Source organism: Calliphora vicina, chromosome 3, assembly GCF_958450345.1.
Source record: "Calliphora vicina chromosome 3, idCalVici1.1, whole genome shotgun sequence".
NCBI lineage: Eukaryota > Metazoa > Arthropoda > Insecta > Diptera > Calliphoridae > Calliphora > Calliphora vicina.
In genome coordinates, this window is record NC_088782.1 from 80766134 (window position 1) to 80784424 (window position 18291).

General features: G+C 31.4%; 1 protein-coding gene across 1 annotated transcript in view; it reads right to left on the reverse strand.

The window, feature by feature from the left end:
- The window catches only part of Ptp69D (Protein tyrosine phosphatase 69D), a 378030-nt gene that overhangs the window by 205311 nt on the left and 154428 nt on the right, over window positions 1–18291 (reverse strand). Inside the window, exon 3 of the mRNA XM_065506581.1 lies at window positions 9883–11723. Within this exon, the coding sequence (XP_065362653.1) occupies window positions 9883–11723 (1841 nt within the window). The remainder of the gene's footprint in view (window positions 1–9882; window positions 11724–18291) is intronic.

The following is an 18291-nucleotide window of genomic DNA, read 5'->3' on the forward strand; positions in this document are numbered from 1 at the left end:
ACCACGATATCCTCTGTTCAAGAAAATAGAATTATATCCATGTATACTGTAAAAGGGAGTTCCTTCGTCTTTTATATTGGTTTCAGCAAGTACGATATAATTTTTATACGATTTATTATACCATGTATTAAAGCCAAAAAATAATTAAAATTTGTACGCAATGAGCGAATATTTAAGACAAATTATTGAAAAGGGATAACTTATATGTTCAACATTTATTTTACTAAAGTTGTCAACTGATTGAGAAATTATATTGTTCATACCTATTTGAATAGAAGTTTATAATTTTTATTTGATGATGATGATAATAACAGTAACAATTACTTAATTTAGGAAATTAGTTCAATATCACAAGAGTTTGATATGAGAACAGCAGTTGAATTTTCAATTTTCTTGGCAAGCAGGTGACCATTTCGGTACCATTCGAATTTCCAACCAGATTCCTTAGTTTTTGTTTTGGCCATCCATAATAATTTCCTGTTGTGCGGTGTCAACTCGTCATTAACGTATACGGTGTAGTCGTTTTTTGCCAAATACTCCTTCCTCCCTTTACTAAATGACCACGTATGTTGGACATCAACTCCTTTTTTTTGCAAGCGAGCAGAACTGACTATTATTTTGTTTTTTTTTCTATTTCGTTTTATTTACATCAACAGCACCAGTGAGCTCAACTTAGGCATCATGGTTGGGTGTCACTTTTGATAGTATTTTTACCTCCTCAGCACACGCCACTGCAATCACGCATAAACTGCGAAATAGGAACAAGGTCCTCGTACTTGGAGGTCGCCCACCACCGATAGCAGACGCCGAGAAGATTCTGCCGCGGAAATCAAGAGTCGTTTTGGCACAACTAAGATCAGGATAGAGCAACAGGCTTAATGCCTTCTGGTCCCGCATAGACCGTGCCGTCCTCAACTTATGCCCAGCATGTGGTCAGGGTCCTCATGATACCCTCCACATTTTCAACTGTCCAGCCAGCCCTACTTCACTAGGTCCAGTAGATTTATGGACCAATCCAGCAGAAGTAGCACAATTTCTTGGACTTGATATTGCAGAACCCCCAGATTAAATATTGTAAAATTGTTCACGCTGCTACAACAACAACCTATGCACATAGGTCTGGCGAACCACATTTTTGGCCAAAACTCAAAACTCTTTTTCCTACATTTGTTGTTAGGATGTAGTAGCAAACACTTCAGATAAACAAAAAAAATATTTTGTTTTTAAAAACTTCAATTAACCGTTATCCTATGAAGGGAGAAAGTTCAATGTTTTAAGTGCAGTGGTAAACTGAAACACAAGGTGTAATTTTTTGTTTTTTTGAGTCACATGTTACACGAAAATAAATAAACTTTTTAAATCAGTTAGTTATGGATATTAATGACAATGGTAAGTAGTTAAATTTTTAATAGTGAAATATTCAATAAAAATTATGGTAATAAGAAATTACATAAAAAACTTTCATAACCTAAAAATCAGTGATTTTAACTTTTTATAAAAAAAATAGTATATAACCAACCAAAAACGCACAAAATTACAGTGATATTTTGTGCTTACGAATCATCAATAACTTTCTGCTAGTTTTTGCTTATTTTGAAGAAATCAATTTTTGTTTCAGGATACTTTTACTTCAAAAATTGTGATTTACTCATAATTATATAATGTATATAACATACATAATTTTAATCGATTTCAACGAACCAAAAACGCACAAAATTGCAGTGATATTTTGTGCTTAGGAATCATCCATAACTTTCTGCTAGTTTTTGCTTATTTTTAAGAAATCAATTTTTGTTTCAGGATACTTTCACTTCAAAAATTGTGATTTACTCAGAATTTGGCAGAGTGGAAGTAAAAAACAAAAAAAAAATTAAATTATTAAAAACTTAAAAAAATTTATGTTTTTTGTTATTAATTGTATCATTTGTATGAATTTATGTATATAAGTGAATATTTTAGTTTTGGCCAAAAAAAGTGGGTCGCCAGACCTATGTGCTATGTAGCCAAACCTGCCATTGCACAGTGATTCCGCCCATAGGCCAAAAATAAATAAAACGATCACAAAATATTTAGACAAAATGCAAAAAATTTTTATCTTAAATATCCAATCCTTTTAATGGCAAACCGGTTTTTACTGGAAATCTAACAGGACTTTTTAAAAATAAAATTGAAAGCATGAGCAAATATTCATTTGCAAAGCGCAGCTAAACGCTGGAAGAATAATTCAAAGCCAAAGTGCACTTCAAAACGGTCTTGCAATTGCTGTAGTCTACAAAATTAAATTATTTTCAATGGATTTTGAAGTTAAAGGTATTTATTTTATCTTTAGAAAATAATAAAAACTAACTTGTGTTGTAATTCTTGTGAAATTAATGCTTTAGTTAACCTATATGTTTGTTACTTTTTTGTAAAACTTCATTATGTTTACTTAAAGTTTTAGTTGTGTTCCCCCAAGATTCCCCCATAGGTTTCTTTTTCATCGTATTAATTATTCTTAAGATAATAAAAGTGCAGAAGTTAGTTGCGGAAATTTGCTGATGGGAGTGTAATCTGTAATATAATCGGTCACGCCCACCGCCCACGAAACCCATACATAGATAAGAATTTTTTGGATATTTCGTTTATTATTCGACAAAAAATGTTAAGTTTTCATCCTGTTCCGAAAACTATTCTTTTTTTTTAATCGAAACAAGACACTCCCACCTTTCATTTTATTAAAAAAAGAGCTTGTGGGAAAGTGGGGCTACATTTTTTTTCTCCATGGAAAATCAAAAATACAATAATAATTAGAGTCTTATATATTTGGGCATATCTTCTTAACGGTTTATGGTTTCCCCATAATTTTTTTTTATTGATGTTGAAATGTTATATTTTTCAAATATGTTAAAGGTAAATGGTATTATTAGGAAAATTATACCACTGAATTGCGTGAAAATATAAGTAAATTTTTGCTTAACACCCTTGCATGGACTTTAGTTCAATTTTTTTTTTAAACTATAAGTATACATTTCATATATAAACATTTCTCTACATAATTGCATCATTTGAATTTGACATTTTGGCCAAACAGGTGTTTTTTTTATCCATATAACTTATTACCTATTGTTCTTAGCAAAATGTGTCCCAAATAGTTTAGATAGCTATTTATGCAATCTTTCGAAAAAAAAAATTTAATAAAATATTTTTGATTTTTTTTTTTTTAAATCAAAAATATTTTTGACTTTTTTTTTCAAAATGGGACCTTTTTATTTTTTTAAGAAAGCTTAGGTCTTTTCCTAAGCGACCTATATGGTCGCTTAGTGGGATGCGAGTGGGATATCTATCAAAAAAAATGTTTTGTAACTCAAGACATACAATTTTTTACTTTTTTTTGAAAAATCAAAAACCTTTTTGACTTTTTTTTTCCAAAATGGACTCTTTTTTATTAATTTTTTTTTCTCAAAAGAAAGCTTAGGTCTTTTCCTTTAAAACCTTTTTGGTCGCTTAGTGGGATGCGAGTGGGATATCTATCAAAATAAATGTTTTGTAACTCAAGACAAAGGTTTTTAAATTTGCACTATTTTAATTTTTTTCATATTTGTGTGTAAACCTTAAAAATTAAACATACGCAGAGAAACTAGACACATTAGCCTTTCCGATGGTATGTAACATACCCAACTAAAATTTCATAGCCTCGATACTGTAATACCCATAATATGTTAACCTCAGGAATAAAAATCACTTTTTTTCTATGGAAATGTTGAATAATTTAATTTTGTTATTTATTGTAATAATAATTAATTTAATATATAATAATAATAAAAAGATGAATAATTTAGTAAAATTTAATCTTAATCACAATAGATCAATTTATATAATAACTATTTTTACACTTAATTTATGAAGTTTTTAAATTTTCAAATATCCATACTTTTATCCTCCTTATTTGTCACATTTATTAGCTGCTTTTTTTTTGTCAATCCTTTCTTGGCGTTATTAGATTCAGCTACTGATTTCGCTGCTGGCTTCTTTTTTGGCTTTGGAAAGAAATCGCATTGAGTGCGAGAAATCGCATTGATGCAGAAAACTTTTTTAATTTGAGTCTTCCATCGACAAGCGGTATGAAAGCATGGTATTGAGCAGTGCCATCGATTGTTACCGCAGCCAGGGTTGTCAGATTTTTTTTACCTCCATCGCCAAAAGCTAAACGAAAAATCGCCAAATATCGCCAAAATAATTTGTTTGAGTTCTTTATTGTAAAATACAGACATACATACTTATTTTATGTATTATAAAGATAATTTATTTCGGTTTAAATCTAGTGCATTAGTTATTTATATTAAATTGATATCAAAAGTATACATTGTATTAGAATTAAACTTTTTTAACATTTTATCTGTAGGCTGAAATGAACTGAAACAACATTTATTAACATTCTATAACTTATTATTGTAATCAATGAATCTAAAAGTTCATATTGAATTTTATTACGTAAGCGAGTATTGGTATAAGTCATAATAGAAATTACCCTTTCTACGCAAGCGTTGCTGGTTGGTAAAATTAACATATTTAGAACGGCCAATGTTAAGTCTTTAATCTAACAAAACTCTAACATATTTTGTCGGAATTTTAGATCTAAGTTCAATTGATATATGATAATTTTAACCATTGCAATTCATATTCTCCTGCAGATACTTTTGGATTTAAAAATAAAGTTAATGAATTTGAACTACCAAAATTTTCCATTCCATTTTTTTTTGAAAATTCATTATATTTGTACTTTAGAAAGAGTTATATTTTCTGGTAACCGTTAAAAATTTCTTTTAAAAGATTTTTAAGTATAAAAAACAATTTTCTTTTAAAATTTCTACATCATATTCCTCCATTTTTATATTTTGTAATTCCATTTCAAATTCTGTGCCAAAATCGATAGATTTCGGATTCCAAAGAATCCTTCGAACCAATAGCCATTTTTAATGAGCATATTGAATTATCATAGTTGGGGGTAGTGCACTAAATGTTGATTGAAATCAGCATTGCACTATCACTCACTAATATTGCAAAAAATTAGTTTGTTTATTTCTTAACTAGCACTAAAAAAAATTAGTGATAGTGATAATTTTTTAACTATCACTAAACGAAGATTTAGTGCAAAAATCTGCACTACGATTAATAAGTGCAAAATTTTAACCTGGAATCAAAAAAAAACTGCATTAAACATACTATGTATCACTAAATTTTCAAAAAGGAGTAGTCATGAAATTGTTGAATCCAAATTCGAAAAATAAAAATTTTAAATATTTTTTGTTATTTTTAATGAAATTATTAGTCTTAAGCTTTAAATTAGTGTACAGAAATAAACTTAAAACATTTTGAACTTAAAAATTTAGTCCACAATTTGAAGTTGCACTCAAATTAGTGCATACAAAAAAGTTGCAATAAACTGATGATTGCATTTTTTTAAATCAACTAATTTAATTTTGAGTGCAAAATTTTTTTACTCACTATCAACATTTTTTTACTCACTAATTTTCAACTCAGCAGTAAATGTGAACAAAATGATTGCACTAATTTTGCACTATCAGTAGTGCAAACTGCAAAATTAGTGCACTACTCCCATCAATGCAAATTATCAATATTTCCATTATTATTTAAAAATTACAGCTTACACATTTTAGAAGAAAAACTTAATATTGTTGAAACTATTTGATCATGTATGCTACCTGCATAACAAAAACAAATCCATATGATCAGATTATAAATGATTAATTTTATTAACAATTGGGTTAATAAATATCAAAGAAATTATTTCAAGAAAAACAAATAATTTGTTAAAAAATCGCCAAACAAATCGCCAACTAGTCTGTAAATCGCCAAAAAATCGCCATGTCGCCAATTGGAAATTTTGGTCGCCAAAGGCAATGAAAAATCGCCACGTTTGGCGAGAAATCGCCACATCTGACAGCCCTGACCGCAGCATCGAATCTGATCTTTAGTGTTTTCAATGTTTCCTCATGATCCTCTTTGCTACTAAAAACTATTTTAGTTTCTTTACAATAATTCTTTGCCCAATGGAATAAAGCAGTCGCATCTAAGATGCGATCTTGATGAGAGCACTGGAGGCTATACTTCGCTGCATTTCTTTTGAGGTTTGCTCCAATACCATCAGATGCTCCTTTACCATGAGCAGTAGGATGAAAATGCCACTCAGCTGGCATTCCAAAATCTTTTTCATGAGCTGTAAGATTTGCGAAGCTACTTTTGTTTTTAAAATGTTGACGAGCTCCGTCCGAAACGTAGTATACCTTTTCTACTGTAAATTTTGATTTTAGATAATTTAGTATTATCTTCTGGTACTCATAAACTGCAACGGTGTCATGTTTTAAATCGTCGGATACTTTTGTGTTCCAGGTTTTCTTCATTCATGTAGTAAATAACTACTGTGAATATAGTTGCTTGGTCGTTATTGAAGTGGATGCTTGTATGGAATCCTGAAGAACATATTTATAGTTCTCTGCGAAATCAAATGAAATAATGAATTCACCAGACTTCAAATGTGTTTTCAAGTCCTTGAAGAATGACCACTGCTCTTTGACTAAAAAGTCATGGGTTCTCAAATTTAGCAATCCTCTACACAGTTCTTCCACAAAATCATCCACATTTAAAATTATGGTTTTCAGTGTGCATCTTTCAGTCTGAAGCCAAGATTCAAATTTTAACTCCTCAATACATTCTCGATCAAAAGAGTTGATTAAATTTTCTTTGATGGATGTGGTTTCCGGGCAATTCGAACATTCACCTAAGTGGCAAGAAGTTGTAGCATTAGGGCACATAGTCAATTTAAGGCAATCGCGGTAATGGTGTAAATCTTCTGATGAATCAACTTTTAGGTAATTTAAGTTGATTTCCTTCAACATCAATTTAACATTTTCATGGTAAATACAAACACATACTGTGTGAGTTCCGCTGCTTCCTGCCAAAACGCAATGTTTTGGCCTCAGTTGTGTAAATTTTGTGAATCCAATTTTGACATCCTCGTATTCAGATTGAAATGTTGCGAATAATTCATTCAGGTTACAGAGAACAATTCTCTTCTGCATTTGAACTTTCTTGCCATCGATTCGTACAGACATCCAGTCTTTCATCCCTGGCATCAGGCGACTCATATCATCTCGCTGATAAAACTGAGTTATTAGAGATTTAGTATCGCACTCCAAAGTGTTTCCCTTCTTTTTGTTTGGGAGTGTGAGAATCCCATGCTCAGCAACCAATTGTTTAGCAATTCTTGGTTTTCGTTGAGACATTCCAAACTCAGTCATTGTTTTTGCAGAACTCCATGTTCTTGGAGCAAGCGTGAGAAGTTGAATTCTTTCAGCTTCACTCAGTGACGTTTTGTATTTCTCTTTTATTTGTTCAAGAACTTCTACTGCATCCTTATGGTATTGGTTTCGACACTCATTCGTTGAATTTGAAAAGTTAGAATAACCATCATCATCAACAGTTCTGTCTTCATTCTCGGAATTACTTTTGTCTTCATCTGGAATAACTTCAACGCAAGGCTCATTACTATTCAAATTCGGTAATTCGTTCAACTTTCCGAGCTCTTTCCTGCATGATCCACAAATTTTCAATCGTTTTGACAGCGTAGGGAATTTTTTTAATAAGCCGTCGGAAATATTTCGCATATCTGATGATCTGTGCTTCATTTTGTTAAAGGGATTAAAACAAAAAGACGAATAAATTTCATTTTCAACCTTAGCCTTTTTAGAAGTCGTAGACATTTTGAATTTTGTAAGTATTTATGTAAATAACACACGTTTTAACTTTAACGCTGTTTCTAAAAAACTGATTTCCGTATGTCTTCAGAATGACAATAAATAGTTTTTTAAGATCATATAGGTAGTACGTTTTAATGAATGAGTCTAAAATCTTTTATTAGGGTCAAGAAGGGCTTACATACTAAAGTACCTAGTTTAACCAAATGTTACAAATAATAATAAAAATAAACCACCATATAAATAACCTACCTGTCAACTTCTACCTCTCCACCCACTTCTTAAAGTCAAATGTCATAAAATAATAAATAAACTGGTACTTCGGAGAAGGGCCATAAAATATTTCCACTTGATTCCAAAAATTTGTTTCTGGGGCACCTGATATTTTAACAATGAAAATCACGTGCGCTGAAAACTACCTCTAGGATTGACTAAAAAAGCCGCAAGATACAATACTCAGACAAATTTTGGGGGTGGAAAATTAATAGCGGTCGGCCTCATATTGCACCCCTCCAGTGGCTATTATCGGTCAGTTGTTGTGGTTTTTATTTTTAAGGTTTTAGAAACACTTACACACAAATATGAAAAAAATCAATTTAAAAACATTTGTCTTGAGTTACAAAACATTTATTTTGATAGATATCCCACTCGCATCCCACTAAGCGACCAAAAAGGTTGATAAAAAAAGAGTCCATTTTGGAAAAAAAAGTCAAAAAGGTTTTTGATTTTTCAAAAAAAAGTAAAAAATTGTATGTCTTGAGTTACAAAACATTTTTTTTTATAGATATCCCACTAGCATCCCACTAAGCGACAAAAAGGGTGTTAAAGGAAAACACATAAGCTTTCTATACTATCGTATCTGAAATCAACAGTTAACGAAACAAAAGTTTGGGATATGGAAATGCGAAATCTGCAATGGACTTTAAACGTTAATAGTACTACAAAATATGCACCGATTGATTTGGTCTTTGATTTTCCTATTCGTGATATTACTGGAAATAAAATCTTAGCAGCAGTTCAAGACGTATAAGATAATCGTGATGCATCTTTAACTAGTGCGTAACAATGCTAACCGGAATATTGAAGATGCCAGAAAAATTTGGAAAATCAGGCTTGATTCTAAACATAAGAATCCTTGATTCTAAACATAAGACATATTTCAAGTACTGGTGAATCTAGGAAAGGGTCCTTACGTTGTTAAAAAGGTCCTTAGATATGATCGATATGTCATAGAAGACATTGATGATTCTCAGCGTAACCAACGGAATTTCTCAACTATTGCTAGTAGCTACAAGATGAAGCCCTGGTATGCCTTACACCCAGATGTTGATGCTTATGAAGATTACTTTGAATTATCCCCAGTGGACGACGAACACGAGGACGAGTTATATGCAGGAAGGGCCGAGTTGTCACGTTATATTATTTCTGAAATTACTCTTTTAATTATCTTGACATGTACATTATTATTAATCTGGCAATGCCATGTTTATCTTTGTTAGTTGGTGAATTGCCCTTTACATGATTAGTTTATGAATAGTTATTAAAACGCTATCAGTCAGAAAAGACGAACCTCCTAACATTTAGGTATGAGTCATGTGTAAATTATAATTTTCTTGGTTCAAGAGATATTTAGGTTTATTTTTTTTTATTGGATGGAATATTTTTTTAAATATCAGTTATATTTGCGATTAAACTCTCGTATAAAAAGTTACACACATCCAAAGTTGAAACATGTAAAAAAGGCCATATTTTTTATGTTTTTTTCCAAAAAAAATCCCTATTTTTTCTTTTTTAAAGTAAATTCAAATTACACATCTGATTGACACTTGATTCATTTAAATGTCGCAATGAAATTCGAATCAAAAGGGCATCATACTCTTTGGGTACAATGTACATTTTTTCTAATGATTGACGTGTTTTTTATATTCTATCTAAGAGTTTTTCCTTTTATAAAACACATTTACTTTTTAAAATGTCTACAATAATTGAAAGAACTATAGTGGGGTTTTGTATACTTAATAAAATGTTTACCATGCTAGATAAATTAGCTTTGTTCATTTTAACTGAAAATAAGATAAAATAAAAAGAAGGAAATTGATTTATTGTATATATAAATTTAATACATTACTTGTATCAACTGTTGGAAAGTTTAGTAAGGTGGTTTTTAGAGAAGAAAGTTTTCCATCTATACATTCATTGCAATCCTTGTCCATATCATCTGCTTTTAAGCCATCGTGTTCAAAATAACGCTTGCCATCACCAAGAAATATTTCAGATTTGAAATTATTGCCTGAAAACATTTCGGCTAGGTATACGCCTCCGATGGTATTATTAGGTCCATGAACTTCATGGTAAGTCGAGATATTTAGTTTACTTGGTGGTGGTAATTCTGCATTGTTATTTTTCATTCGTATTAAATATAGTCTATAACAGCATATTGGCCCATTTCTTTCACTTACTCTTGGTATAAATGCTTTGAGTACGTATTTTTCACTATTTATACGCACTTTAGTCCACATGACACGACTGATAGATTCAGGCACCGAGACGGGCATGGTACATTTGCCAGTAGCTGATTCTCCCGTTTTTCGATGTCGTGTTATAGCTGATACTGTTACAGTATAGTTAGTATTGGGAACTACACCATCATAAGTGGTATGATAGTTGGGCTCATCAATTCGTCTAATTTTTGGACCCCATGTTTCATTATGCATTTTTCCATTCAACTTATAAGTAGCTACGCCCTCTAGTTGTATTTGATATGATATAACCTTTCCATTTGGCTTTTCAGGGTGCATCCAAACAATATCTACTTTGTTTATCTTTGACACATTATGATTAATACATAAAACCTGTAGACTTGTTGGTTTGGATGCAATGCCATCCATTGTAGTTCCATTGACAACATCTGACCAAGGGCCACACAACTTCGTTAAATCACAGCAAGCTCGCACTTTAAATTCGTATTCGGTTGCTGTTTTTAAATTATCAAACATATAGGGAAGATTTCGAGAATTTTGCTGATATACAGTTTCCTCAACAATTTTTGGAACATCAGCAGCCTCGGATACGACAAGCTCATAGTATTGCACATATGGATTTAAGTCTAAAGGTGGAGGATCCCATCCTATAGTTATTGTGGATGCGGTGCTTCCTGTTGTCTTTACTTTTGGTATAAAAATAGGATCTTTTTCTAATGTTCTTACTGGAAATGGATACTGAAAAGCGTCTCCATTGCCAATACTGTTCTTAGCCGATATTCGAAGAATATAGCTTGTGTTAGGAAAAAAGTTTTCAAGTACATATGATGTATTACCACCACCAATTATATCTTTGTAATATCTAAGTTCAGGATTTCCTTCTTGTAAATATTGAATGAAATACTTCTGAACTGGATCATTTCCATTATTAACGGTCCAATTTAAATAAATTTTACCAGCTCCTACAGCTTTAACATATTCAATATTTACTTTGGGTTCATCCATTACCAATAAAGCAATATTTTTCCTTGTTATTTCTTCGCCGCTTGGCGCATATATAACGCATGCGTAAGAGCCATTTTCCTTTTTATATACCTCGGTCAATTCAAGAGTATAATTGACATGAGTTACATTTATTTTCTCAATATTTGAGGATTGGTCGAGAAAATCGAATATGGTTTCATCTTTTAACCACTTAAGTTGTTTTTCTAATGTCGTATTTTGGGGATAGATTTCAATAACGCAAAAAAATTTTACAGGATTTCCAATTTTCTGTTTCACTTTTAGCCCATTAACTTCTCTAATTTTTGGTGGCGAAAAAAGCTGAATAAATACTTTTTTTAATAAACCAGTTTCTATGGATTCGCACGTATACAAGCCTTCATCCGAAATTTGTATGTTGGATATATGTAATGTTATTTGATACACTTCATGTCTTTCTGATATCTCATTGGTGTTATTAACGTTTTTTTCGATGGATACGGATGATCTAAAAATAAACATAAATTAAACTTTATAATTTTTTGTTAACTAACTTAATTCTACTATAAAATATGTCTATTTACATATATGTCCCTATAAATAAACTATGTATATTAGAGTGTCCCTTAGAATTAAATTTTTTTAAATATTGAAACGGTACCCGCTGAAAACTTTCGTAATGACCTAAAATAACACCAACAAAATTTTTAGCTAGTTCTAAGAAGGGCAACCCGTGCCGACTTTCGATTTAGTTTTGTTGTGCATTTACAAGGGGAAAAATTAATTTTTTCAGATTTTTTTTTAAATTTTTGTCATTAAATAATTACTTTTACAATTTAATTTAAAATAATCGAAATGTGTACGATATAAGATATAAAATACAAAAATTGGTTAAAAAATGTTAAAGTTATTCTAAACTCCAATTTCAAATTTTTAAAAATTTTGTTAAACAAATTTAAGAATTTTTTGATCATCATATGGGGATTTATTTACAACATAATAGGGAATAAAAATGTGAAAAAATTATGTCAATACCTCCTATAGTTTTTTCGTACCTGCGATACAAATTTTTCGATTTTCGAGTGTCCCTTAGAATTAAATTTTTGGAAATGTTGAAATGGTACCAGCTGAAAATTACCTAAAATGCCACAAAAAAAATTTGTTAGCTTGTTCTAAGAAGGGCAACCCGTGCCCTTCTTATGTCAATACCTCCTATAGTTTTTCCGTACCTGCTATATAAACTTTTCGATTTTCGAGAAAAACAATTTTTTGGTCATATTTTGGCGAATGAGCCCAATTTCCTTACTGTTATTAATTTTAAGTAAAATCTGTTCAGAATATTTCCTAAAATCGGAAAACGTTAAACCTTAAATCAAAGGTCAAATTTTTCAATATTTGGAATTTTTCATGAAAAGATAGCGAAATATTATATATTTTTAAGCCGATTTTGATGAAACTTAAGAAAAATATAAAATGAAGTCTAGTATTTGCAATAACAGCACAAAAATGGAAATTAAACCTTGCATTACAAAATAAATTATTACTAAAAAGAAATCTATTACAAAAACAGTCAGTAATAATGGAACGTTTGTGCTCATTCGCCAAAATATGGCCAAAAAATTAGTTTTTCTCGAAAATCGAAAAATTAATATCGCAGGTACGGAAAAAGTATAGGAGGTATTGACATAAAAAGGGCACGAGTAGCCAACGAGAGAGTGCTTAAAATGCATATGTAGTAGTTAAAAATAAAAGAGTACACAAATGGAAATACGTGTGCTTTTCACTGAACAAATTGAATGAAATTGTTTTTGTTTTGAGTTTACTTTGTGTTTTTACTCAGAGCATTCGCACTGCATATGTATTAGTGAGAATAATATAACTACACCGGGGTAGTGTTTGGCCACCAACGCTCTAATGTATATTGCAAATTCTCCAAAAAGAAAAGCTTATCCCTAAAAATTAACGAGTAAAAATAGTTTTTATATTTTATAACTATGTAATGCCTTTGAAGTGAAACCTCTTTTAAGTATTTCGTCACCTTAAATGCAAACGGAAGTGTAACTACAAAAATTCGAATTCCAAATTTTGATTGTGTTATCGAACTACAATTTTGTAGATTATCTTTATCCCAGAAACTAGCTCTTAGTATCTAATCTAGGTTTAACTGAGCATCACTGGCGAGTTAAACCTAAGTATAAAATGCCAAAGCACAAACATCTGAAAAATAATATAAACAATTCATCACAGCAGCTCTTTGTTTTGTTTTGCTTTACTAACATCAATATAATTTTTAATATACATTTTATACAGTCAAGAAAAAAAGTCTACATACACCCTACGATTTTGAAGTTTTAGAGACTTAGTTATAGCAATGTTTAAGGTATTTATAATTAAGACTGTTTGAAGTTAAAAGAATATGAAAAAATATAACATATAAATTGTTGGGGAAAACATAATAATTAGCGGGAGTAGTATCTTCTAACATCAAATAGAAAATTGAAAACAAAGAAAAGGAAATAAAATTTGTCTTTGATGGTTTCATTAAATTTACAAACAATTGTTTAAGTGGACAAAGTGATAATTAAAGAAAATTTATCCATGAAAATTGCAAATCGAAAAGAGATTCACATTTCGGTTCAAAGTAAATCTCCGAAACGAAAATAATTCTTATGGAGAAATTGCTGAGATAACAAAATTAAGTCTAAGGCTACTTACTGTACAGACGATCATAAAAAATTATAATAACACCAATAGTACCGAAAATAAGCCACAAGGGGACCTAAGAAGCTTTCGAGATGTGATGTTGCTAGTATTTTGAAACTAGTGAACCAGGATCCGAAAATAAGCGCCCCAAAAGTGGCGGAACATCTAAAAATGTTCCAATAAAATTGTTACTCCACGAACAATAATAAACGTTTTGCATGACAATGGATTTAATAGCAGAACAGCACGCAAAAAGCCACTCATTTCAGCGAAGAATCGTAAACTTTGCCTTGAGTTTGCTAAAGCTCATATAAACAAGGGTATGGAATTTTGGAATCATGTTATATTTACCGACGAAAGCAAGTACAATATTTTCGGAAGTGATGGCCGATCCAAACTTTGGAGAAAACCAAACACTTCACTTGATCCAGCCAAACATGGTGGAGACAACGTTATGATTTGGGGTGCTATGGCTTCATCTGGAGTGGGTCGTTTGGTTTTTTTCGAGGGTAACATATACCGCTATCGATATAAAAACATATTGGAACAAAATCGGAAGGCATCTGTTGATAGGTTAGGCCTGGGAAATCAATTGATTTTCCAGACAGATAACGATCCTAAGCATACTGCGCACGTTGTTCGAAATTGGCTTCTTTATTATGCCCCAAGACAGCAATATTCACCACCCGAGTCACCAGACTTAAACCCAATAGAGCACATAAGGGACAGTTTGGAAAAATTTGTGCGAAAATATGCAATTAGTAGCCGTGAAAAATTAAAAACCGCTATTATTCGAGCATGGGCGAAAAGAACACCCTGTATTACAGAGAATTTGGTGAAATTAATGTCCCGTCGTCTTCAAGCAGTTATTGATGCCCAAGGTGGACCAACCAAATATTAAGAGTTTATTTTTTTTTTATTTTTATATTAAATTTTGAAATATTTATTTTTTTGTAGCTGTATGTAGACTTTTTTCTTATGAATTCTTAAAGTTTTTGTTATTATTGTACTTGTTATGTAAATGAGTTACTTTTTTATTTTATAAATAAACTTATTTATTAATGCCTTATATGATGACATAAACATTTTTTTAATTTTCTTCACAAACTCTCTAAAGACTTTTTTCCTTGACTGTATACTTTAATATCACTTTTTTCTTTTAAAAAGTTTAAATTTAAAAAAAAAAATATGTACGCGGTTGCTTTTTCTTATACAATTTAAAGTATTGCCAAGAAAGGTCTTAAACAGATCAATCACAAATCAGATGACCCCCACTGTCCAATTCGCCTGGAATACTTAGATATTCGACGACGAATAACCTCTAAACCCATATTGGACAATAACCGTACCAATATGTCGTATTTATTTATTTATTTGAAAAACTTATTTTACTTAGGTTGATTCAAAACAAAAAATTTAGTTTTATTTGATGCTGTTTGATCTTACAAAACAATTGTAAGACTAAACACGTCAAACAAATTTGTGCTAAAAAAAGTGGTTACGCTTTTTTGAGCAAATATTTGCCATATGTGACCGTACCTTTAGACATGCAATATAAATCATCTGTTATACATAATGTTCATGTTATGCACTGGAATGCTCAAGGCATAACAAATGAGTCAGCAGCTTCACAGCTCGAAGAAGTTCTACGGGATAAAAATATTGATATTCTTTTACTCAACGAGACGTTTTCAATTCAGAGGCTACAAATTATACCGTGAAGACCGTGAATCTCATGGTGGAGGAGTATTAATAGCGGTAAAAATTAAAAATTTAACACAGTGCATAGAGAATATCTCGATATAAGTAATGATAAATAGACGGCCTGTAGTTTTTATAACTTCCTACAACCCAGTTTACAGTTTGAATTTTAAATCAGACCTAGACATGCTCACTAATTTTTCGAGTGATTTCTTTTTATTTGGAGATCTGAACGCTCATCACACACATTGGAACTGTGTGACAAGCAATTCCGATAGTAATGAACTGTATGCGCACAGTCTTTCGAATGGTTATTATATTTATTACCCAAATTCTTTTACCCGTTTTGGAAAAAACTTAACCCAGGTTCTGCCGTCTACTGTAGATATTCTGTTGTCTAACTCCAGTATTTCTTTATCGGCCTTAGAGTCACATAGGAATATTTTGCAGTTGAACCATGTTCCAATTTCGTGTTTTATTTATGATCAGTTACAAAGCGGAACAATTCAAGTCCCATTGTATAACTGGCCTGCTATTAGAAGCTGGGTTAATAAAGAAATTTTATGCCAAAACATTGGTCAAAACGATCGGGTAGCCTCGTATATATTATGTCATATATATATGGTATATTTAGCAAAATACCAGTTGGTCAAAAAATTCTTGGCAGAGAGAAATTTTGTACACATCTAAAATGCTAATTGCACAAAGAAATAAATACAATCGCAAATTTCAGAGGTATGGGGATCCTAACCTCAGAATTCAATTAAAAAGTATTTTAAAACAGTTGAACAGGCTAATTGATTTTCACTTAGATAATGAGTGAAAAAAAAAATTGGAAAAAATTTGGAAACTATCAAAGGCGTTGAAAAGTAAGAATTTAGGTTTTTCTGATATTCATGTATGTAAAAGATGAAATTTTAAAAACTGCTGAAGAAAAAACAAATACTACTGCGGATGCGTTTGGTAATTCACATACCATTACACTCAACAACACATCAGCTAGAGTATCTAATTATCTCAGACGAAGTACATCATGATAGTTCTAACATTGAACTTACAGACATGGCTGAAGTCAAATCATTTGCGTTCTCATTAAAGAATGGTAAAGCCTCTGGTTTGGATGGAATAAACAGTATCATTCTTAAAAATATGCTAGATTCATTTTTTGAAACACTTAGTAAATTATTTAATTCTTGCTTTTTTAATGGTTACTCCCCGTCTATTTTTAAAAAAAGCTAAAGTAATTCCAATCCATAAAACAGGAAAGGATCCCAAATTGCCTTCCAGTTACAGACCAATTAGTGTCTTAAGTTTATTGGCCAAGGTTTTTGAAAAGATTATTCACAGTAGAATCGTAGATTTATCTAATCAAAAAAATCTCATTATTGAGCAACAGTTTGGGTTTCGTAAAGAGCAATCCACCGTACATCAGCTAAAGAGGGCTGTTAACTTTATTAAAAACATCAAAAGTAATCGGAAGAGCACAGGCGTTATTTGGCATGATGGATTACTGTTCAAACTTCACTCATTTGATTTTTCAACATATTTATGAAGAACTATTAAAAGTTTTTTATACAATCGCTCATTTGTTGCAAGTGTCGACAGCAATTTATCTAGTGAAAGGCGAATACCTGCGGGACTACCTCAAGGGTCGGTGTTGTCACCTACGCGGTATTCACTGTACACCTCAGATATAAAAGTCCGCGGGAATCATGAAGCGGCATTTTATGCTGACGACAGTGCTTTTATATGCTGCGGTAAAGTTTCAAATGCAATTGTCAAAAGAATGCAACACACCTTTTTTTCAAGCCAAAAATATATTGATAAATGGAAAATTAAAGTAAGTAACGCTAAAACACAAGCTATCATATTTCCTTATAATAAATCCCCAAAACGTATTCACTCTCAAAACCTGTATTCTGGATGAAATATAATTCCTATAAAGAATGAAGTGAAATATCTAGGTATTTCAAACAGCATGTCAAATACGCCTGTGACAAAGCGATAAGATGCGGTCGTGCGCTGTTCCCAGTCCTCAACCGTAGATCAAAGCTTAACTCGAAAAACAAGACATTGTTATATAAAATGTGCATAAGACCAATAATGACCTATGGTTGCCAAGCTCCAAATAAAAAATAAAAAAACACGCAAGTGCAAAGCAACAATACTTTCGTATGTTTTAGTGGTAAACATTGATGACACCCAGCAGTTAAGCAGTAATTGTCACACATGTCGTATCATTTGGCTGACTCCAATTTATATATTTTGGTCATTTGACACGTGTGTGCATTTTGTAGTGCAGAGAGAAGACAATTGGTTACTTTATACATCCCAAGTAATCTATCGAGAAGACAATTGACACTTAAGTGTTTCTAAGTAATATGGAGTGTAGTCACTTTAAACTTTTTGTGAGTAATTCGTACAAACTTGTTTTATACAATAATTCTCATACAGTTTATTTTTATTTTTGCTTAAGTATATTGATATCCCATGTAATATAGCATGAAGTCAATAGTCACTTTAGTGTCTCTTAGTAACCTATGGTGAAGTCACTTCAAACTTTTTTTGTACTGCACTTTATTTTACCCACCAGAAGCGTTGAATACTTTCGATCAGCTATCAGATAGACACATTGTAATCAAAAGGGTCAATTGACTCCCTGCTTAGGGCAT